Source organism: Micromys minutus (genome assembly GCF_963924665.1).
Source record: "Micromys minutus genome assembly, chromosome: 10".
NCBI classification, from domain to species: domain Eukaryota; kingdom Metazoa; phylum Chordata; class Mammalia; order Rodentia; family Muridae; genus Micromys; species Micromys minutus.
Window position 1 is genome coordinate 10247719 of NC_137979.1, and position 24411 is coordinate 10272129.

At 50.3% G+C, this 24411-nt stretch overlaps 1 protein-coding gene across 2 annotated transcripts in view; it reads left to right on the forward strand.

Annotated features, from left to right (window-relative positions):
• The window catches only part of GALNT10 (polypeptide N-acetylgalactosaminyltransferase 10), a 139154-nt gene extending 127920 nt beyond the window's left edge, over window positions 1–11234 (forward strand). For both annotated transcript variants that reach the window (XM_080922995.1, XM_080922996.1), the window contains 5 exons: window positions 4344–4451; window positions 7380–7601; window positions 8016–8132; window positions 9437–9586; window positions 9807–11234. In XM_080922995.1, the coding sequence (XP_080779121.1) occupies window positions 4344–4451; window positions 7380–7601; window positions 8016–8132; window positions 9437–9586; window positions 9807–9965 (756 nt within the window). In that variant the 3' untranslated portion in view covers window positions 9966–11234. The remainder of the gene's footprint in view (window positions 1–4343; window positions 4452–7379; window positions 7602–8015; window positions 8133–9436; window positions 9587–9806) is intronic.
• The last annotated feature ends 13177 nt before the right edge of the window (window positions 11235–24411 follow it).

A 24411-nucleotide genomic window follows, 5' to 3' on the forward strand; every position in this document is an offset into this window, starting at 1 on the left:
ACTGCCTGTCTGACATAATTTCTTTAAACTAAAATAAGTATTTTTAAAGAAGAAGAAAAAAGTAGCCTAAATAAACTCTCCCCAGATGTCTTTGGTGTTGGTAGGGGCCCCCTTCCGTGGCTGTGCATCCTGAGGCCGCTCATAGACTGAGCAATGGCACTCTCTGCTGCGAATGCAGGTTTTGTGAGCGTAGCACGGGGATCTTGTCTGTTGGCCCAGTGTCCCCGTGCATTCCATAACGAGGTCCCCGATCTGTGTGGTCGATGGAGGATCTGTCTGTGTCTTTCTGACTGCTACGTTCCCAGCACCTGGAGGTTCACCTGCCAGGGACCATGCTGGAAACCTGTGGCCACAGATGTGTGACCCTGACCAACCGTGTCACCGGCCAGAGCCCCTTCCCAGCCCCACAGTAGCTCCTTCTCCAGAAGCTGCTGCTGTGGCAAACAGCAGACAGGGAGTCGTTCTCAAAGGGATCTCGGAGCCCACAAGGATTTCATTTTGTTCCATATGCTTCAAAAGCGCATCTAATGTCCCTCGTCGGGGAGTCACAGCAGAATAAATGATAGGGGGGTTGTTTTGGGTTTTTTTTTTCCTCCACTCAGTTTATTTACAAAGGACTGGCTAATGAAACCACACTGAAGAATGAATGAGGAAAGAAGCTGGCTCGAGTTCCATCTGATCCAATTATGCTGGGCACTCTGGGGAAAACGAGCCGGAATAATGAGTGGGCCCAGCTTCAGGGAGGGAGGCATTCCTCTCTCAACTCTCTCTCCTTCTCCCCCTTCCCTCTCTCTACCCTCCCACTCTCTTCTTCTCTCTCCCTCTCTTCCTCCTTCTCTCACTCTCTCTCTCTCTCTCCCTCCCTCCTGACCTATGACAGCCCACCTGTCCTGCCCATGTTCCAGCCCAAGACAGGCCTGTCCAGCTGCTGAGCTGACTCTTTGAACACAGGTTCTGCCTCAGCTAGGGCTCAGCCTCCCCCTAGGGCCTCTCCCTTTGCCGAGACCTCATTCTTCATGGTGACAGAAATGACAGTGGCCCGAGAGATGCACATGCACTTCCAGAAACCATGATGGATCCGTCTGTGCCATTGGGCCCAGCAGATGTGCAATCCAGCTCCCATCCCAGGCCAGGCCTGTTTCTCCTGATGGGAGAAGAGTAAACCCAGTCCAGGGCTAGAGACGGAGCTTGGTGGCAGAGGGCTTGCCAGCAACTGTGAGCCACTTTCACAGAGTTGATAAATAATTGCACCTGTGCCACCATTGATGAATTGGTTGGATGTGGTGACATACACTTGTAATCCCAACACTCAGGCTGAGACAGGAAGGAGCCAGAGAGACTAAGACTGGTCTGCACTCCACAGTAGTAATTCCCTGTGTTGGAAGGAGGGAAGGAAGGAAGGAAGGAGGAAAGGAAGGAAGGAAGGAGGAAAGGAAGGAAGGAGGAAAGGAAGGAAGGAGGAAAGGAAGGAAGGAAGGAGGAAAGGAAGGAAGGAATGAGGAAAGAAAGGAAGGAGGAAAGGAAGGAAGGAAGGAGGAAAGAAAGGAAGGAGGAAAGAAAGGAAGGAAGGAGGAAAGGAAGGAAGGAGGAAAGGAAGGAAGGAAGGATGGATGGGTGGATGGAAGGATGGATAGATGAAAAGAAAAGACACAGGGCTGGAGATGTTGCTCACTTGGTAGAGCGGCTGCCCAGCATATGGGCTCTGAGTTCAATCCTCGGCGTAAACTGACTTGGCGGTGTGTGCCTGTGATTCTAAGCACCAGAAGGCAGAAGAATCAGGAGTTCAAGATCAGCCTGGGCTACATGAGACCTTGCCTCAAAATAAACCAGAAAAGTCACAGTCTGAAATGTCTGACAGTCACTGTTCTCTGCTTTCTCCTGCAGAGAGGTCTTTGTGCCAGTCTCCTACTTGGAGCTTGGCTTCTCGTCAGGTCTAGAGGCGGGTTAAGACTGGGCTCTGCGGTCCATCTTGCCACCGTTCCATCTGCTTCTCCTCTGACCCCATCATTCCCAGTACATATTCCCAGTACCCAGACCAAAACCAACATAATGTATGGAAAGGCCAGGCATGAAGGGCTGACAGTCCACCTCAGCCAGGTCTACACACTCAATCTGCCATGGTTCACTCTCCAGGGCTGCCTCCTGCAGCTCCCCAGCAGCCTATGGGAACCTGAAGGAAACTCTTCGAGTGCTCTTGACATGAAGGCTGCCATTCTTGGTGGTGTATTGGGGAGGAACTTAACTGCAGCAGGCCTCAGTTTCCCTATGTGAAGCTACGTTGGCTGTAAAGGAAACGAGGCCAGATGGTGCAGTGTGACTAGCTAGGAGCAGGTCCAGGCCTGGGGCTTGGACCCGCTGTGGCTGCCACTGTCCAGTACAACTCGGGATGCCAACCTGAGCCTCTGGCTTTCTGTCTCAGAAAGGGGCAGCCCCCAGTTTTGGGATCCAGCCTTTCGAGATGAGAGGTGGTTGTTAGAAGACAGAGATGATGGAGACCGTGACGATGAAGCTGTCTGCTCCACTTGACTCAAGGCAAAAATAAAGGCAGGCCTCATCCAGAGAAGGATGTGCTGTTCCAGACAATGGCTACGCTCCTGGCTGAGAAGAACATGAGACCCTGTCTCAGAACAAACAGAAAGACCTGGGACCTCAGCCCCAAGGCTGGGAACTAAATCAGGCTAGCCTGGTCACTGGCCCCAGGAGGAGTGAGGACGACAGTCCCTCACACAAAGTTCTGACAGGCACAGACACCCAGGAAGACCTCGGCCGAGATGCATCTGTGCACATAGTTGTGTTGCATTTAAGAAGAAAGCAATGAAGAGAAGTGCAGGCCCCTCCTGGGAGTCAAGATGCCCCTGGAGGTGTCAGGGCAGGGCCTGCAGGGAGGCTGGGAGCTAGGGAGCTAGCAGAGCTCAGGGTACAAGGAGTTCTCCAGACTGAGGGAAGCGCTATGGAGAGAGAGACAGGGACAAGAGGTGGAGACAAGAAGACAGCCACGGGGACCCCTTTCATTCTGATGACCCGGGCAAGGTGCATCTTGGGTAGTCTAAGTGGACTCAGTGGTCAACAGGAGGCTCTGCTGGAAGGGAATTCCCCTTCTGAGTCAGCCACCCGCACCTCCATCCAGGGCAGGGACCCATGGAGAGAATCCAACCAGGTCGCCTGTGAGTTCAGGACATCCTGGTCTCTGGGAATACCTTGGTTGCCTCAGGCCTTTCACCAGAGCAAGGTCACCCTGGTTTCTTCAGGCTGGTGGCTAGTGTGGCCAGGGATAAAGGAGTTGAGCTGGAGGCCCTGGCGAAAAGAAGTCTTTGGGTCTCGTTTGTCCAGTGCACAGTGGAAGGACCCGAGGCCAGCAGAGCTGGAGACAGCATTAGCTAGTCCACATGTCGCAGGGGATGGTCAAAACCAGGATCTGCAAGTTGTCTCCACCGGCTTGGCACCAACTCTCAGAAAGGCAGAGGGTGGGCTGGCATCAAGCAGGCATATCTGCCTGGCAAAGCGTACTTGCCCATCCATCTCTGGCGAGAGGAGAGTGGCCGTGATGGGGACCTGGCGGCCGAACGATGTCTCCTGCTCTAAAAATAAAGTTCTTGGCTTGGCCTTGACATTAATCTAGCATCCGGAGCCCATTATATTGAGACCAGTGTTCTGTTCCATTGACCAGCCGGGGGTTCTCCTCTTCCCCGCCGTCAGAATAGAACCGCATTGCCCAGAAGGCACCTCTGATGACTGCATTCTGGAACAGCTCCTACCCTGGGGAATGGCAGAAAGGACATCCTGTGTCCATCCTGGCAAGAGGTAGAAAGTCTCAAGACCCTTTGAGATCCCTGAATGGATGAGAATGTAAAGCCCAGCCCCCGGTGGACCCCAGCAAGGGTGCTGCCCAGAACTGGTCATCCCATACCAGTCTCAACCCACAGGAGACAAAATTTGAAAACCTGGTCAGCGGTGTCCCAGAAGCAGCTGGGACCCTCCACAGCCAGAGCCACTGTGGCCTCAGTTCTAGCATCCGCCTAGGACCCACTACATCCTGTGAGCAGAGCCAACTTTGTAAAATTAAACAGTATGAAGACAGCCTGTCTAGCCATACCCCGACAGCCTGTGCCTTCCCTTCCCTCACACCCCACTGGGTGCCACCACCACCACCCCCCACGGGCCCCCGACATACAGGATACCTGCCCCTGTGCACACTTGCTGGTGTCTTCTCCTTGGAGAATTTTCCCGCTGTTCTGAGTTCGGGACTTGTGAAGCCCGCGCAGGCTGTGTGCTGGCATCTGAGGGCATGGGGACATAAGGCTAGAGGTGTCACCTTTGTCCTCCCTTCTCCCCCCCCCCTACAGGTGTGGATGTGTGGGGGCCGTATGGAAGACATCCCCTGCTCCAGAGTGGGCCACATATACAGGAAGTATGTTCCCTACAAGGTCCCTGCTGGAATCAGCCTGGCCCGGGTAAGGTGGTGGCTTTTTGGGGAGGGAGGGTGGTGGGGGGGGGAGTAGCCTGTGGCAGCTGGAGCCCTCCTGGGACCCCAGGCTGAGTAGTTGATAGATGATTTCCAGGTGAACTCCAACCAAAAGCCCTGCTTGGCCACTTGGAGGCTGGGTTCGGAACTCTGATGAAAGGAAGCCAAGCCTTTCCGATATATGCACTGCTGCCCAGCACCGAAAAAGAGACAGGAGACTGAAACATTAAAGAGTGAACTGGCCGTTCCGAGAGGGGCTTGCTTGTGGTGGAGCTAATGGGGGTACGAAGCTCGACCAGGGGTAATTTAAAGAAACATGTCAGACAGGCATGGTGGTGTTACTCCACGTTGAAAACCTTGTTGGGAGCAGGAGAGGATAGATAAATTGAACGGCTGTCTTCCTCACCCTCCCCCAAGACATGCCAAACTGTTTGATTGGCCCGAAAGCCATATCAGGGGGTTAAAATTGACTGCTGACTACAAGGGGCAATCATTATCAAAAGATTTGGGGGTATGGGGTTCTTTGACTGGGGAAATAGATTTTATTGGAAAAATAAAAAGGGAACCTCCAAACTAAGTAAAGCTGACAAGACACGGTGCTGTTTTGGGTGCTAGAGAGGCCAGAGTACAGCCACACACCCCAAAAAGAACCTTGGGGAACCTTCCGTCCTGAGTTCCCAGCCATCGCCCACCCCCACCCTGTCAGAGAGCCATTTTCCAAGCTTCAGATACTGCTGAGCCAGAATATGGCCCAGAAGGCAGGGCAGCAGAGCCCTCTAGTGGTGAGAATCTGCAATGACAGCCTCCAGGCCCGCTGCTCTGTGGAACTCCCCTTAAGGGGGGGGGAAGCTGGGTTCCAGATAAGGCCCACCAGAGGTTGGAAATCTTCCCAGATGCTGTTGGCCTTCCCTGGGGAATAACCAAACAGGAAAAGAGAACCAGTCTTTTCATAAGCTAGAGACTGCTACTCTACACAGGTGTTGGCAGCTGGGGCTGGACAGTGTGCCTCCATTCCATGTCTCACCTGAGTCAGATCCTGCGTTTGACATGAGCTAGCCCCCATGGTACATCCCACCTCTTCCCTGTAAGCCCAAATGTCGCCTGTATGGCTGTACACAAGGTACCTGTGCCCACCATGACTACAGCTCACTGCCATCCCTTAGTTCCGGGTCACATACAGCATCATTGCTCATCCCAGCATTCCGGAAGCTGGGACAAAGGGAGTTGAGAGTTCAAAACCAGCTCAGGTTTCACAGCCAACATCCCGTTTCCCAAAGACTAAAAATTAAGTCAGCTCACTGTTTTGGTAACGAAGTTCTCAGGCTTGTAGGACACTTTCCTCCTAAATGCCATGTAGGGCCAGGAGAGAGCCAGCATGCTCCCTTCTAGTGGCATATCTGCCACTAAACAGTGGGACTTACTGCACAGGCCCAGGCCCCTCACTGTAACTGAAAGGCGATCCTTCAGCAGGTGGAGGAGGGGCCAGGCCTTAACAGGCAGGCCAGTGAAGATGTCCTGCTTTCTAGATTGTTCCTGATGTGTGGGGTCCTGAGGCCTTCCACTTCCACCAGGCCCAGCATTTGCTGCGCAGGCACCCAGTGAAGCAAACTCTCTTTCCAGTGGGGTCGGTGGCAGCAAAGAAACTTGACTGTCTCTGGGATCTACCACAGGGTTCCTTCCCACGTGTGGTCTGTCCCCCTGGTGTCTCGGCCATGCCTCCCTAGGCTCCAGAGAAGGTGACTTTCTGCTTGCCTAAGAGCAGTTTTCACAAATTTAAGCAATCGGAGGGGAAATCTATGACACTTGAAAATCAAAAGGCTGGTTGACATCATAAAGTTTTATTGGTGCCTGGCCCTGCTCCCTCATTTACATCGGCCCTGTCTGTTTTACAGCCTTGAGACCATCTGGTCTCCAGAACTCAGATCCCCACCAGAAAACACAAAAACATTTGTCCAGCTTCCCCACCCCCACCCCACCCCAACCCCTACCCCCACCATGCAGCCGGCTCCTAAAGCAGACCTTTACAGACAGACGTGAATGACTGATTACAGTTCAGAGGAAAACTCAGATTAACCTCAAGATAGACGTCAAGCCCACCCAGTTACATGGCTGTCCCGAGGGAGGGGAAAAGCGGGTCCTAGCCATTGAAAGTAGCCTGGGTTTGAAGAAGTTTGCAAGCAGGGGCTTCCGCTGGACCCTATAGACTTGTGCTCTTAGTTCTGAGTGGAGTCTGCACAAGACCTTAACCCTCCTGTGTTCACAACATTCTCTCCGGGGCCACCTCCTCCTGAGGCTACAGCCAACTGCCATTTGTTGTTTTATAGTTGGCTGACCCAAGGCTTCAGGGTAAAACTTTCAAACCTCTAAGGATTGTTAGGAACCCCACCTCCGAGTGCGATTGGGCCTTCTGAGTGCAAATTATTCTTGTCACGGAATTTGGTCGGAACTGTTGTTTAAAATGGCAGAAACCAGGCTGAAGAGATGGTTCGGTGGTCAAGAGTACTCCCAGAGGTCCTGAGTTCAATTCCCAGCAACTACATGTTGGCTCACAGCCATCTGTAATGGGTTCTGATGCCCTGTTGTGGTGCGTCTGAAGACAGCTACAGTGTACTCATATACATAAAATAAATAATAATTTGTTTAAAAAACACCCAACTCCAATTGGCTTTGGAGAGCTGGAGAGGTGGCTTACGAGTGTTCAGCGTACAAGTCTGAGTTTGGATCCCAGCACCCACATAAAAAGCCAGACTGCAGATACCTATAACCACAGCCAATCCAGGAAAAGACAGGATAACTGGGGTTTGCTCAGTGAAAGACCCTATCTCAAAAAAAATAAGGTACAGGGGTTGACGTGATAGCTCTGGGCTAGCCTGGGCTCCTCGGCAAGCTTGACTCTTACAGCTATCTCTCATCCCAGAACCTAAAGCGAGTGGCGGAGGTGTGGATGGATGAGTATGCAGAATACATCTATCAGCGCAGACCAGAGTACCGCCACCTCTCAGCTGGAGATGTCGTGGCCCAGAAAAAGCTCCGAGGCTCCCTCAACTGTAAGAGCTTCAAGTGGTTTATGACCAAAATTGCCTGGGACCTGCCCAAGTTCTACCCACCAGTGGAGCCCCCGGCTGCGGCATGGGGGGAGGTAAGTGTGGAGGACTTGACACACTGCAGTCTTAGGAGTGGGCTGGGGCGAACCCCCAGTTCCTGATGCCAACCTCTTACCCAAAAGGATAATTCTACATAGACGGCAAAGATCTTGCATCCCTTTTGAATCCCTTCCCAGATACTGTCCCAGGACACCTGTCCCTTCAGGCCCTTGGAATTGGGGTCAAAACGGATCCTGGATCTGTTGGATGGAATGCTCAGGGTGAGGCCGGAGAGGGACCTGCAGGCTACTTCTTTCTCCCGGAGGACCTCCCAGCAGCCTGGGGAAAGCTCCTCACGGACAATTCGAAGTTCAGCCTGTCTTGGATTTCTGCCTTAGCCTCCCCAGCAGCCAGCAGGGCCCAGTGGGCATGGTGAGGTGTCTCAGTAGCTGGTCCTTTATTTCCCTCAGATTCGCAATGTGGGCACAGGACTGTGCACAGACACGAAGCACGGCACGTTGGGCTCCCCACTGAGGCTCGAGACCTGCATCCGAGGCCGTGGGGAGGCTGTCTGGAACAGCATGCAGGTAAGGGCCACAGAAAGGGACTCTTGGGTCCCAGGTCAGTTGTCAACCAGAAGACAGGTCTCGAAACTCCCAGAGCACCAGGGAAAGGGATTCGTGCACGTGACAGGTCCCACCCTCGTATCTGTGACCGATAGCTTTGGCCCGTTTCACTAATAAGTCGCGTGTGCATGCATGTGTGCGTGTGTGTGTCTGCTCTGGTTTCTGCCACGTACTGAGCACTTTATAAAGAATGAACGTTTATATACTTGACGTTCTTATGGTTCTGCAGATACAGGAGCGGGATACCCACCTCTGGCCAGGCTTATAAAATCACAGTTCTGGCCAGTGAGGCCACCCAGCCAGTAAAGGTACTTGCTACCTCACAAGGCTAAAAATAAGATGAATTCAACCCCCGGAACTCAGGCTAGCAGATGGGAACCAACCAAATCCCCCAAAGTTGCCCCTGGCCAACATATTCATGCTGTGGCACATGCAGAACACACAAGTATACACACACACACACACACACACACACACAACACGCACACACACACACGGCGGGGGATACATTTTAAAAATAAGTAAATAATTTTAAAAAATTGTTTTTAATAGGGGTCTCACTACGTAGCCCCCTAGCTGTTACGGAACTTGCTATGTAGACCAGGTTGGCCTTGAGCTCGCAAAGATCCTCTGGCCTTTGCCTCCTGAATTCTAGAATTAAAGGCGTGCACCACATCCAGCCTATAACAATAAATTTAAACAAACAGAAAGCACTGAGAAAACCAAGGCTGGTGATGCAGCCCTATAGAGTGATTGCCTAGTACACAAAGCCCTGGACTTAACCCTCAACACCACATAACTAGCATGGCGGCACACGCCTGTCATTCATCCCAGCACTCTGGAGGCTGATCAGCGTGGGAGATCAAGGCCAGCCTGTGCTATGTGAGACCTTGTCTCAGTGAATAAGTAACAGCAGCTCTCTCTCTTTGGGGGTGTTGGCATAAATCCCTTTGAGGAGGAGGCCTTTCCGCACCAATTTTCACAAGGGCTACGCCAACTGGCCCTCCTCCCCAAGGCAGCAGAGCCCCGTGGCCTGCGTCCCTGTCCGATCTCCACTGCCGTTTGTTTCCTTGTTCATACGAATTACAGACACACGTGTGGTAAAGCATGAATAGTATTCACTGCTCAGGCTTCTCCCAGGACATGGGGAGTCTTGAGCACTGCACACTGCTGGTAGAAACCAGTCATCTCAAAATAATAATAATAATTAGTATGCAGGGAGGGGACATTGTGCTATCCCTCTTGCAATGTCCCTGTGTATATAGGTCTTTACCTTCACCTGGCGGGAGGACATCCGGCCCGGAGACCCTCAGCACACCAAGAAGTTCTGCTTTGACGCGGTGTCCCACACCAGCCCAGTCACCCTCTATGACTGCCACAGCATGAAGGGTAACCAGCTGTGGAAATACCGAAAGGTGAGGCATAGTGCAAGATGGGGGGGGGACCCGAGCACCTCCTCCGAGAGAGGGGGGGAGAGAGGGAGGAGGGAGGAGAAAGGGAGGGGAAAAAGAGGAGTCAGTGCTGAAGGTCCCGCTTAGACGTAGCATTCATCACAAGGCGACAGGAGCTTTCTTGTTGCTGTCATGGCTGCTGTGTTTCCCCTCACCCCCCACTGACAACCTTCCTGTTCTGTAGGACAAGACCCTGTACCACCCTGTTAGCGGCAGCTGCATGGACTGCAGCGAAAGTGACCACAGGATCTTCATGAACACCTGCAACCCCTCCTCCCTCACGCAGCAGTGGCTCTTTGAACACACCAACTCTACGGTCTTAGAAAAATTCAACAGAAACTGAGTCCTTAGACCTCCTTGACAAACCCCTCGGATTGCTCTGGAGCTCACAAACCTTCCCCCTGTGGGAGAAGAGGTATCTGTGGGCACCAAGGTGCTGGGCCAAATGGCTTGGGCCAGAGGGTTCCTGAGATACTTGCGTGGTGGGGCCATGGGGAGAAGAGACCGTGCGTGCAAACGGCTCTCCAAGAAGGCAGAGCCTGCTTACATCATAGCAGAGCTCACCAGCCTGTCAGCAGGTCCCCCTAAGTGTCAGGAATCACCTGGGGGTCAGCCTTGAACCGGAACATCAGTCCTGTGAGGTTGCCCAGCCCCTTGGGCTACTGCCAGACATGACAGTGCCCTAGAAAGAAAGGTGGTATTGTCCTTGGGGCAGCTTCTAAGCCTATGGCAAGGAAGTCTGCCCGTGCTGAGGGAGAGCTGCCAGTACTGCCCAGCTTCTGTGTTGGTCCAGGGCAGTGAGAGCCCACCGGGACCTCAGAGTAATGCCACAGCCAGCGCTGGCCAGCAACCAGACAAGGAGCGCCTTCCTCGGCAGCCAGATGTAAAGGACGTCTCCCCTGGCTCTCTGGATGGTTCCGATCCAGTTACAGGGCTATCTGGGCACCAGGGTCTCAGGGCTTGTTCAGCTGGCTAAGTAGACCTCCAGACCAAAACAGTTCTCAGCCCTTGCTTCCAAAACCCTTTCTCTTTGCTTTCCTTGGCAGCCTCCTGCCTTGGAGAGGAGCCGGTGCTGTGAGGTGCTCACCTCCAGAGTCCTCTGGGGGTGGCTCCCCCCAGATAATGACTGTTATGGTTCTAGCCTCACAGAACCCAGGAGTTTCTGAAAAGTGCTGTGGTTCTGCCACACGCAGCGATGAGCCATGACATGTGTGGGCGTGTAAACGGGAGCAGCCATGTGTCAGGCAACCCCTCACCCAAGCAGAGGCAGTGGGGCACCGGAAGCTTTGATACAACCCAATGCCTGACCATCACAGCCACAGCCTGGTGAGGACTGTGGACATCATGAGTTATTGTCCCCTGACCAGATCACCTTTAACCCCATGTCTCAGATGAGGACTCGCCCTCCAAGGATTGGGTTACTCAGTCTTGTCACTTGCCAGTGGAGTAACTGAGATGTCCTGGGGACAGAGATGCTGGGATCAGGGTCCTCGGGTCTCCAGATTGGGCCAAGTGGCAGCTCACTGGGGTTTCTAGCGTCCTTTTCTATACGAACATTCTAGCTGACAGATGGCCAGCTGGGACGGAGTCAGAAAGGGGGGAGGTGGGTGTCTAGAATCCAGAGGGGGTGCATGTTGCAGCCAAGGGGAGTTGAGTCCTCAGGGAGCAACGTGGCCTCGTTTCAATAAAACTGTGCCTTTTACAAAGAAGAAATGCAGCCGAGGAGCTGATTCCCTAAACTTGAACCACTTCCTAGTGCCTTGCCAGACAAACAGACAGGGGCGGGTGGAGGAGGGGGGCTTAAGCAGGTCCTGTGAGCTGAATGAGTGTCTGACTTCAAGCAAAAGGTACTGGGCTTGGATCAGAACTGAGACCCAGAGGCCCCCACAGAGGGACAACTGCCTATCTGTGCAGCCCTCCCTGAGACTGGGCAGCTCTAGTAGCCCAGTTCTAGAGACCTGACAACCCGGGGAGTGTGGAGGTGCTGACCCTCCACAAGTGCTCTGCCTGTCCCTCCCTATCAGGGGCCAGCTGAACAGCTGGGTTTCCAGGTGATGCCAAACTGGCGGTTAAGGCAGATGCTGCCACAAGCCATCCCTGCCTCGCTCGCCCGACTCATTCCATTCTCATCTGGTCCGTCCCCTTCTCCAGTGGTCACTTCCTCTGCGCTCACCTCAGCATTTGTGACTGCTGACCTCTGACCTTAAAGCATAAGACCTGAGGAGGTGTGTCACAGGAAGGACCTGGCTGGCTTAGTGGCTGGCTGCAGATACTTAAGTCACACCTTGTTCTGGCTTCAGGTGTGGAAGTCCTTGTCCCGAAGAGTGAGGTTTCTACTCTGCACAGGCATTAGTGCCGGCGGACATGCCACAGCCAAGCAACAAGCCAGGCAGCTGGCCTCTTTTCCTCCAAAGCTTTATTCTGAGGCTAAGACTACAAAACAAGATGTGGTTAGAAAGGCAGCCTCCCTCGTGCCCCGAAAATTCCAGAAACATTTTGGGATGCAGTGTCCTTGCTATGAGGCCTTTGTGTATCAAGCTGTCATAGCCTGCCCTGCCAACTGGAGCTTCTGGCTTTAAAAGCAGCCAGCAATGATAGACCTTCATCTGTGGCAGTGGGCTGCTCTGATGGGCAGCCTACTGGATTTCCAAAGTCAGCATCACGACTCCCCTCCAGTCCTTCCTGTTACGTTCCTCCCTCCCTGTGTGTAGCCTAGACGCGCAGACCACTCTCTTCAGCGGTCCCTACTTCTCACAGCCGAGGCTGTCTCCACCCATTGCTCAGGGTGGCGCATCTCTCTAAAGACGGGCCATCTGGAAGGGACAAAGAGTGCAGAGCCACCCCGCACTAGTCCACACTGGCCGCTGATGCTTCCTACGGCAGATCCTAGTCATATTCTGGTTCAGGGTTTTGATGCTGAGCCAGGGTCCTGCTGCCACCATTGGGTGAGAGTGGTAGCTACATCCCAGATTTCAAGATCTTAACGCAGTCCACTCGGCGCTGACGGGGAGGCTGGGGTCCCCAGGGGCTGCAGCCAGGGAAGCTGGGCACTGAGACAGGGTTCTGTGGGGGAAGCCCGAGACCACCCACCTCTCCTGGGAGAGTGAGCTTCGTAAAGGATGGTTTACCACGTTCAGCTGTGACTGTGACTGATTGTTCAATAAACCTCTGGAGTTTCTCTAAAGCGGTGTCTGGCATGTCCCTCGTCACCCGCCTTTCTGTCGATGACCTCAGAACACTGAGTGCCTGCCCATTGTGCAGATGCCCGGCAGGGTACTGAACCAAGTCAAGGTGCTGCCGTTTCTAGAGGGGAAGGCAGACCAGAACAAGGATGACTATAGGTACAAAGGCTGAGAAGGAAGCTAAGCTGGCCATCGTAGAAACTGGGGTGAGGGGCGGGAGAGATGGCTCACCGGTTAAGAGCACTGACTGCTTTTCCAGAGGTCCTGAGTTCAATTCCCAGCACGTGGTGGCTCACAACCATCTGTAACGGGATCTGATGCCCTCTTCTGGTGTGTCTGAAGACAGCTACAGTGTACTCACATACATAAAATAAATAATTCTTTAAAAAAAGAAAAGAAAAGGAAACCATCAGGAAACACCCCTCAGAGCTGAAAGACCAAGCAAGAAGAGGGCAGAGGGCAGTCCCTGCAAAGGCCACGAGATAGAAAGGGGCTCAGGTCTGGAGGAGCACAGGGGCTCACACCCAGCCTTCTAGATTAGAGCAGAAGGGAAGGAGTTTCAGAGGGCAAACAAACTGAGCTCACGCCTCAGTTCACAGTGCTTGAAACGTGTAGTCCCAGAGGAACCCTGAACAGGAACGGTTCCTGGTGGTGTCGCTTAGCAACCACCAGAGGGCGCTATAGACATGGCTTGAAGGTCACGGACCAGGAATGAGGACTCTGGCCCAAAATGCAGGTGGAAGAAAAAGGACAGTGCAGAGCAAGGGATGGGTCAGCAGTTAAGAGCATTTGCACTCAGGTTTAGTTCCCAGCACCCACGTAGTGGTTCACAACCATCCTTAACTCCAGCTACAAGGGATGAGATACCGATGTGTCACCTCACGCATGGTACCCATGCATGTATACACATAGGCAAAAGCATTCATACAATAAAAAAAAAAAATCCTGGTTTTAAAAAGGTTTTTAAAGGGCTGGCGAGATTGCCCAGTTATCCTTGCAGAAGACCCAGCATGCTCATGGTGGCTTCAGATTGTTTGTACCTCTAGTTCCAGGGGACCCAGTGCCCTCTTCTGCACCCCATAGGTACCAGGCAGGGACATGGGTGCACAGATATATACATAGGCAAAAACTCATATACATTAATAAGTAAATTTTTTTTAAAGAAAGTTTTTTAAGGTACCCAGCGAAAGTGTGACCCAATGGTGAACGACAAAGTGCCTACTGTGTGCAGACACTCAGCTAGAAATTGAGAGACAGAGGGTGTAAGCAAGAACCAGAGTGAATGACTTACTGGGTCTTCACTCCCATGTGATTCTTACTTACCCCTCTCACTGTTCAACTGCCTGGCTTTGCCAGCGTGTAGAAAGATGCTACGTTTATTCATTTGCTTGCTTATTAAAAATAAATACATTTGTACAGGTATATAGAGTCACAGGTAGTATGTGCCCTTCCACATGGATGCGGAGAACCAGATTTGGGTCATCTGCAAGAATAGCAACCTTAGGATTGGAGAGATGGCTTCAGGGGTTAAGAGCACTGGCTGCTATTCCAGAGGACCTGAGTTCAATTCCCTGCACCCACTTGGCAGCTCACAGCTGTCTGTAACTCCAGTTCTAAGGGATCCGACACACTTGCTCAGACACATGCAAACAAAACACGGACATAAAAAATAAAAAATAACAATCTTAACCAACCACCCAGCTCTCCAGCCCTCAAAGTATTTTTAAAGTACTTTGTGCCTATTACCCCCAGCCTCTCAGAGGTCAGTGAGACCAGTACTAACCTTTCATTCCGTTTCAAGGAGCCCAGACTGGTACAGTATGCCCATAACTCTAGCACTCAGGGATGCCAAGGGAGGAGGTTATGAATTCGAGTCTGGCCTGGACTGTATTATGAGACCCTGACGCAAACCAGACAAGTGTTCTTGTCTACTGTGTGCAGACACTGCCGGGGTCCCTCTCCGAGTCTGTAGTCTAACAAAAACAGACACTGAAGGTCAGTAGAGTGGATACATCATTAGCGTCTAGATGAGTTCCACAAAGAAGACAACGCCTGCAGATGTTATGTCCCTGCAGATCCAGAAGGATGCTGAGGCCTCCGCGTTCTCAGAATGAAATCAGGTACTGTGATGGTTTGGATAAGAATGACCATATAGACTCTTGTGGTAGGATTGGGGGCCCAAAAGGGGACAGGAACTCCACAGGAGTCAACTAACCTGGAACCTTGGGGCTCTCAGAGACTGGGCCACCAACAAAAGAGCATACGCAGGCTGGACCGAGCCCCCTCACCCCCTGGAACATATGTAGCAAACAGCAGCTCAGTCTCCATGTGACTTCCCCAACAACTGGAGCAGAGGCTCTCCCTAAAGCTGTATCCTCACTGCGATGTTTGTTCCCCAACAGGGCTGCCTTGTCTGGCCTCAGTGAGAGAGGATGCACCTAACCCTGCAGAGATTTGATGTGCCAGGGTGGAGGGGTACCCAGAGGGGACCCCACCCTCTCAGAGGAAAAGGGGAGGGACTTTGTGAGGAGGAGACTGGGAGGAGGGCAGTGTTTGGAATATAATTAATTTTTAAAAAGAATGGCCTCCTTAGGCTGATATATTTGAATGCTTAGTCACCAGGGAGTGGCCCTGTTAGAGACAGGAGGTGTGTCGTGTTGAAGAAGTGTCATGTGTGTAGTGGGTGGAAATGGTATTTCAAAAGTCCATGCCAGGTCCAGCCTCTGTCTTCCTCCCCTCCCCCTCCTTCCCTGCCTCCCTCCTTCCTCCCGTGTGGATCAGTTACTTCTGCCTGCCACATGCTCCCTGCCTTGATAATAAACCAGGCCTCAGAAACTGTAAGCAAGCCCCCATTTAAATGTTTTTATTTTTTTTATAAGAGTTGCCTTGTCATAGAGTCGCTTCCCAGCAGTGAACAGTGACTAAGACAGCTGCACTCTGGGAAACTGAGAAGCATCCAGTGAAGGGCCTGCTTAAAAGCAGTGGTTGATGGGGCTGGAGAGACACCTCAGCAGTTAAGAGCACCCACATGGTGACCTACAAGCTGCAACTCCAGTTCCAGGGGCTTTGGTGCCCTCTGCTGACCTCTGAAAGTACTAGGTGTGCGCGCGCGCGCGCACACACACACACACACACACACACAGGCAAAATACTCACATGCATAAAAATAATAAAAACTCAAAACAGTGGTTGGAGCTACATTAACCAGCAAGTGCTGAAGACTCAGGGATGGGAGGTAGCAACAGCCACTGCCCGACAGGAAAGGACAGAGAACTGTCCTCTGTGTTTACTGCCTTTGGGCATCAGCCCTCCTCAACTCCCATTTAAATCCACCTAAAGAAATGAAAGACTCTTGTCAAGGGCTGGCGAGATGGCTCAGCAGGCCAAGGTGCTCGCACACAAGCCTGACAACCTGGGTTCCAGCCCCAGAACCCACATGAAGGGGGAAGGCAAGAACTAACTCTAAAGGTCTGCAGCACACACACAAAATGTTCAGTAAAAAGTTCCCCTTTGTTACTGTGTTGAAACAGGGTTTCGCTATGTAGCCATGGCTGGCCTCTGGCTTGCTAGTTAGACCAGGTTAGCCTGGAACTCAGAGAGACCCACCTGCCTCTGCCTCCAGCACGCTGGGATTAAAGGCATGCATACCCTGCCCAGCATGAGTAATTTTGTTTAAATAACTAGTCAAGATAACTATGTAAGTGCTTGGGTTGGGGCTGAGGCTCAGCACTAAATCATCAGAACACACCAGGCTTTAAGTTCAATTCCTAGTACAGGAAAGGAAAGGAAAGTGTGTAGGTGAACTCAGAAGGAAGCACAAATGTTTTTATGGACACTCTGTTATCTGGTTTAAAGACTGCATACGTTGACGGTTGAGCCACTTGATCACAGACAAGGGACAATGGAAGGAGCTGGGTTTTGTGATGGCAGAGCTGTCATAGGCTGCTGACCTTGAGCTGTGACTCCTGAGAACTATTTCTGTCCGGTGGTTAATTGTAATCCGGCTGTGGTCACACACCCCTGTAATTCCAGCTCTCGGAGACTCCACCTCCATAAAATGAAAAGGATTCTCCCTGCAAGCGTGGATCAAGACCTGTGCATCACTCCCCCACTTCAGGGCACCTCTCCTCATGACTGGCTGATTCTCTTTCCCCGGCCAAATTCATAGAGGACTGACTTACAAAGCAAAGGTTAGCCATTTTGTCCATGGGTATTAGAATTTTCCAGTGACCGGAAGAATGACATGGTGTCTCCTGGTCTTGCTGTATCCCTCCTTAGAAGCTGGCTGAGTAAGCAGACCTGGGAAAAGCCAGGAGGAGCTGAGAGCAGCCAGAGGGAAGGCCACGCTCCCTACAGGTCTGGAAGCACCACAGGGGCCCCACCCTTACATTTGATTGACACATGGTAATCCAGAAATTCGTTCTGATTGCTTTATTTTTAAGTTTCATTTATAGATACTGTTTTTGCATCATTTCCCCCTTCAAATGACAGTTTTGATTTTTTTTTTAATTGATTTTTTTCTTAGGCTACAATGCATTTCATCATCGAGTCTTCACAGGTGTGTCAGGGTACTTTTGTCCTTACCAGTTCCCCTGCCCCGGTGTCCCCACCCAACAGTAGTCCCCCCTCACAGTTAGTCCCCTTTCTGCTCTTTGTGTCCACTGTGTCTACTGAGGTCACAGAGGTCCGCCTGCTGCTGCCTCCAGAGCACTGAGATTGAAGGGGTGCACTGCCATCCCCAACTATTTTATTTATTTGTTTATCTTAGGACAGTGTCTCTCTATGTAGTCCTGGCTGTCCTGGAACTCAACATGTGGACCAGGTTGTTGTCCTTGAACTCACAGAGATCCTTCTGCCTCTGCCTCCCAAGTGCTGAGATTAAAGGTATGAGCCACCAAACCAGGCTACTAATACAAGTGTGTGTGTGTGTGTGTGTGTGTGTGTATTTGGAGTAGTACATGTCATGAGGTGGAGTAGGGCAATTTGCAAGGCCAGTTTGCACCTTCTAGCATATAGGTCTGAGGATTGACACAGGCTCAGGGGCAAGCATCTTTACCCACTGGGCTACTGGGCCAGCAGGAATTCTCAGCTTTTAAAAAGAAGTATAAAAACAATAATATATGATCATGTATGCATATATACATGTGTGTGTCTATATATATATATATATATATATATATATATATATATATATATATATATATAGTAATCCTGGAAAGCAAACTCAGGGTCTCTCACATGCTAGGCTAGCATTGTATCGCTGAGCTATATCCCAGCCCTTCTCCACACTGTGTGAGGTCTCTCTGTGAGTCAGTGCAGGCTAGTCTCAGGATCATTCTGCCTCTACTGGGATTCCACGTGGGTGCTACCAACCTGGCTTAAGGCTGCCCATTTTAAATACTAACTTTCCTTTAAGGTTTTAAGTTCAATGTACCGATTTTGGTACTTTGAAATTTAGTAGCTTTTCATGCAGAGATAAGAAGAATCATTTTCCTTTGTTCTTTATTGGTGTTGAATTGTTAAGTTTAATAGACTTAATCCTTCTTAAAGATTTGATAGACTTGCTGCCTTAATTAATCAAAGTTCCTTAGATAGTTCAAAGGACAATTAGAACTGAATGTGCCGGAGTTTTTTTTTTTTTCAGCTTTAAATGCCTAGCAGAGCAGACTGACAATCTGAAACAGTAACAGTCTTTCTTAGGGATTCAGTAATGGTTACAAACAGATGGCCCAGACTTGTGAACAGGGGCTGTGGCTGGATGGGAACTTGCCGCCCATGAACCAAGCCCTGGGTTCGATCCCCAGCACCCTGTGAATTGGGCATAGTACAGCACATCCATAATCCCATCACTCGGTATGTGGAGTCAGGGGGAGGAGTTCAACACAGTGAGTTTGAGGCCAACCTGAGCTACATGAAACACTGTCTCAAACAAACCAACAAAAAGACATAGATACAAAAATACTTAAACTTGTACATGTGGCAAAGTAGGTTCTCTTGGCTGTTTCAAGAGCCTTCAAACACATACAAAGCAGAAAAGAGCCACTCAGCCTTGAGTGCCACACTCAATCCATTTTTCATCATCTGAATATCCCTCTCCTTGTTCTGGAGACAGAGTTGTTTCTGCGAACTTAGTCTTCACTTGGGGCTGGGGTCGAGTGAAGCCCACCCGAGTCTGTAAGTGTTTGCGTGGACATTGATTTCTTTATAGATTCCTCATATGGGATTCTGGGGAGCTGGTGAAAGGGCAGGAGGTGAGGACTCATTGCAGTTAACTAGGGGACTGTCCCCTCTCTGCCGGGATCCGCCCCTCTCCTTGCTGGACAAGATGACTGACATCTCAAAAACCATGAGCCGAAATTGAGAGCTCTTGGCTATTTTTGTTGCTGTGGCACAAAATAACTAAACTTTATCACACACTGACCTTCCAAGCGGGGTCTTGAGCGCTGGTAAAAAGAGTCACCTAGGTTTGGCAGGCTCCACAGGTAAAGGCGCTTGCTGCCAAGCCTGGCAACCTGAGTTCAGATCCCCGGAAAATATGTAAAAAGCCGGGGATAGAGGTATACATGTGTAATCCCAGGACTGGGAGGGGCGGAGACTGGAGGATCTCTGTTTAGCAAGCCAGCCTAGACAAACCAATGAGCTTCAGTTTCAGTGAGACTCAGTTGGGACTGGAGAGATGGCTGGGTAGTTAAGAGCACTCCCTGCTGGTCTTCCGGAGAAACCACAGCAGCCATCAGTTCCCAGCAGCCAAGCTAGGCATCTCGTAATTCCAATTTCAGGGAGTGCCAACACCTTCTGGCCTCTTCAGGCACCTACACCTACACATAACTAAAAATCATTTTAAAAATAATAAAGATTGTGAACAAGTATGGAACGGCACTCAGTGGGAACCTGTGACCCCCATATGCACATGTGTATAATGTATATATTCTCACATACAAACACACACGAGAGTCCATGTGTGCGCAAGTGCACAAGCAGGTATATAACATACAAAGCAAGAAATACAAAATATCTGCAGATCTTTGAAAATTGTGTCGGAGAGAACTTACCAGGAAAAAAAAAATGGAACCAAATTAACAAGATATCCCTGGCCCTTAAATTAAAAAGATGGGAATTTAGAAGAGGTATGGCAGAGATGGTTGGCTGTGGCCAAACACACATTCCAGATCCCACCCTTAGACCCGTAGTCACTGGCCCTCCATTTTCACTGAGCACACAGCTACCAAAAAGTCAGGACATTTCCTGGTTCCCTGCTGTCAGGTATGGCTGAATGATGACCAGGGATACAAGTTGGAATCCATCCAAAGCCCATGAGAAGTCTCCTTAAGGGGAGGTGGGATTCTTCTCTCTTTCTTCTTCAAAATGTCAAGGCAACTCCAGCAGCCATCTTGGTCAAAGTGGAAACCATGGGGTTGGAAATCCCACCACCCTCATAACGGAGTGACAGAAAAGCCTTGTTCTCTGGTCCTTGAGGAAGGCTCTCTAATTCTTGAAGCCTCCAGAATCCTTGAAGGTAAGAGAACATTTACTCTTCTGTGGGGGTTTTTGTTATTTGTCAAACTCAACCATAACTGATTTAGCCACTGATAGAAATTTGTGCCAGGCACAATTATTATACATAATTACATTATATACATAACTATATTATGTATATATATATAGGTACATATATATGTATGTGTGTATCATACATGATTTATTGTATCTACTAACTCTAGTAATTGTTACAGTCATAGAATGTTACTATTTCATAGATGAGGAAACTTGGGCATTGGCAAAACTGTTGAGGCCAAGCCAGGATCCAGAACCGAATCTAGGGTCAGTGATCCAAGACACAGAACTGTACAGAGGCCAGAGGTCATTACCCTCATCCGGCTATCTACTCATCCAATAAGTGCTGACCACTCAGCAGGCCCTGGAAGCCTTAAACCCCAAAACAACACCTGTTCCCACAGCTTCCAGCCACTCTCTCCAGGTTCCTCACACACCCCACTCACCAGCTCTACCACCAGACTCTGAGCAGCACACTAGGCAGGCTTCCACTCCTGCCCATCCCCCATCCTCCTCCCTCCCCAGCCCCTCTAGATTTGTTACCAATTACTCAGACAAGATGGGGGACAAAAGGAAGGAGGGGTTTATTTTGGCTCCCAGCTTAAGGGGGAGCTGTTTATAGTGGCAGGGAAGGCACAGCAGCAGGGGGTCGTGTGGAAGCTGACCACAGTGTGTCCACAGTCAGGAAACAGAGGCGGGAGCACCCAGTGAAAGACCCGCTCAGCTCAGTTTCTTATTCGGTCTGGGAGCCCAGCCCATGGGAAGATGCCCTGTTAGTTAGGACTTTCCTTTCAGTTAGGTCTTCCTGGGGACACGCTCCGATATCCTCACAGGGATCTGACATCCAGCTGAGGTGACAATGAAGATTAACCATTACAGCATCTCTGATCTGTTGAGCACATTTCCACTCCCAGTGATGTCGAGCCAAAAGCCTGACCCATCAGCTGCCCACGGCTAGCGCACTCATAACAAGCAACCCAACACTCGAGATCTAGCACTAATTTCCCATCTGTCTCCAAAGACAGAATTACTGAAAATAACTCCAGCGTGCTCTGCTGTCAGCCCTCCAAACAGGAAGGAAGAGCGCAGAAGGAAATTCCTCCTGTCCAGTAGCTGCTTAACATAGGCAGCAACCCTGAGCCTTTCCGGCTGGGATGGTGTGGGAGCATTGCTGTGTTGTTCAGTGGATGGAACAGAAGGGTGATGGGGGAAGAGAGCAGGGTAAGAAGAGACTGAGAGAGAAAACTTCACTAGAGTTCTCCTTCTGACAGCCCACTATGGAAGCAACCATAAGCAATAGGAAAGGGTGTTATTTTGTTACTGTTTAGGTTTGGTTTTTTTGTTCGTTTTTGTTTTTTGAGACAGGGTCTCTCTACATAGTCCTTGTTGTCCTGGAACTCACCATATAGACCAGGTTGGCCAACTGAGATCCACTTGCCTCTGCCTTCTGAGTGCTGGGATTAAAAGCATGCACCGTCACACCTGGGTAGGAAAAACTCTGTGTTGAAAATTTTACAATGGGATTGGAGAGGTGGCTCAGGGGTTCAAAGCACTCACTACTCTTGCAGGGGACCTAGTACACACACCAAGTGGTTCACAAACATTTGTCAGCTAGTGCCAGGAGCTCTTTTGTCATCTGGTTCCAGGGCACCCTGAGCTACAGAGACAAATGCTGGGGCTGGTGAGATGCTTTGGTGGTTAAGAACACTGGTGGCTCCTGCAGAAGACCTAGGTTCCCAGCACCCACACGGAAGCACACAATCACGTGTAACTCCAGGTCCAGGAGATCGGAGACGCTCTTCTGGCCTCCACAGGCATCAGGCACACATATGGTGCACATTTATGCATACGGGCAAAACGTAAAGACAAACCCTGTTCGAAAAAGAAATCCAGCTTTGGAAGCAAATGTAAGCGAACTGAGGTAGGTGGACAGAATAGCACTGATTAACCTTTAATGTGCACGGCACTGCGGTGGGCATTTACACGTGAAATGAGGCTGGCTGGGGCTGTAGCTCAGCAACCAGAGTGCTTACCGAGCAGCCATGAAGTCCCGAGCTCCATCCTCAGCACCACTGTGTGTGGCGCCATGTGCCCGTCATCCCAGTATTTGGAAGGTGAAGGCAAGAGAATCAGAGGCTTGAGGTAACTCCTGACTACATAGTGGGTTCCAGGCCAGCCCGGAATATGTGAGGCACTGTCTCCTAATGAAAAGGAATGTGTTAGCATCCATAGCACATGAGGAGTAGTGCTCAGATGTGGACACTGTTCCAACAGCAAAGCCAAACCTCTAATGATGCTTCTCCACAGCGCATAAGTATTGCAAAGTCATTAAAGCCGATGAAAGACTCTAGGATCTCTGCAAAGGATGGCCAGAGCCTGAGAGCAGGTGCTCGCACATGGTGCACACACACATAGCACGTGCACACTCTACAGACAGGAGGCTTGATGCTTATTCTGGTCTAAAGATGAGCTTATTTTAACGGGAGACTGCACTAAGAAAGGATTGCCAAGTAAAGGAGGGGAAGGTGGCTCTAAAGAACACCTGGGATGACAGCTATCGGGAATGGCCGCTATCCTGATGACTGGGCTGGGGCCCCCAAGGGAGGTGCTCCTTACTCCTCCTGCCAAGGAAGGCTGACAGTGAGGCAGTTTGGTGCTGAAGTGACCTGGCAGAACTCAAGATTTCTGAAAAGCATCTCAGCATTAAAAACAAACAAACAAACAAACAAACAAACAAAAAAAAACCAAGCAAGAACTACTTTAATCCCAGCACGTGGGAGGCAGAAGCAGGCTGATCTCCGTGAATTCGAGGCCAGCCTGGTCTACAGAGTGAGTTCCAAGACAGCCGAGGACCATAGGACCATAGGACCTCTGAACCAGCACACACTGCCTTGAGCGTACCCCCATCCACACCATAGGACCTCCGAACCAGCACACACTGCCTTGAGCGTACCCCCAGCTTCTCTACACTGAACTTTACCCAGCATTATGCTGCTGTAGCTGCCTGTGTTAGTTAGGTTTTGTTTTGAAGATTTATTTATATATGAGTATTTTATCTGCATGTACACCTACATTCGAGAAGAGGGCATCGGATCCCATTACAGATGGTTGTGAACTACCATGTGGTTGCTGAGAATTGAACTCATGACTTTTGGAAGAACAGTCAGTGCTCTTAACCACTGAGCCATCTCTCCATCTCAACTTGCTCTGGAATATGCACTCGGAAGCAAGGCTAGTAAATTGTGTTTATCCATTAATATTTTATTATTACTTTTGTTACTGTAAAGGCAAACAAAAAATCATTTAATTTTTAGGAAATATGCAAAGGTAGAACAAAATATTAAAATGTCAACTACATTTCTGCTACCCCAAAATAATCACTATCTGTAATATGGAGTATTTCTTATGTGTATGTTTTTAAATTTCAAAAAAATATTATGACTTTTTTTTTCCTGTTGTGCATTCATATCACAGTAAGGCTGTGGTCAGGGGATAATTTGCATTAGCCAATTCTATCTTCTGCCTGTGGGTCCTGGGGATAGAACTGAAATACTCAGCAGCCTTATTGACAAGTATTTTAACCCACTGAGCCACTTCGTGCCCCTCCCAAATGTTTTGTTATTGTTTGTTTTGTTTTGTTTGGGGATGGGGCACTAGCACACTCCCAGGGTGGGCAAACTTCCTGGAACTGGAATTACTAGCCGTTGTGAGCCGATGTAGGTGTTACACAGAAATGAATTGGGGTCCTCTGGAAGAGCAGTATCTCCCCCAGCCTCCCACCCTGCATGAATTATTTATTTTAACATAAATATACACATATTGCATTCCAAAAGTCCACATGCAATTTTATATCCTGGATTTGTTTTGGAACAAGGTCTCATGTAGCCCAGGCTAGCCTCAAGTTCAATAAGAACTCCGGATCCCCCTGCACACTTCTGAAGTGTTGACATAACAGGTGTGGGCCACAGAGAAGAGCTCATTCCACACCCTTTACTCAGCATTGAAAAGGTCACTTCTCAAGCTCCTCCTCAATCTTTGCTACAGAGTTGCTGG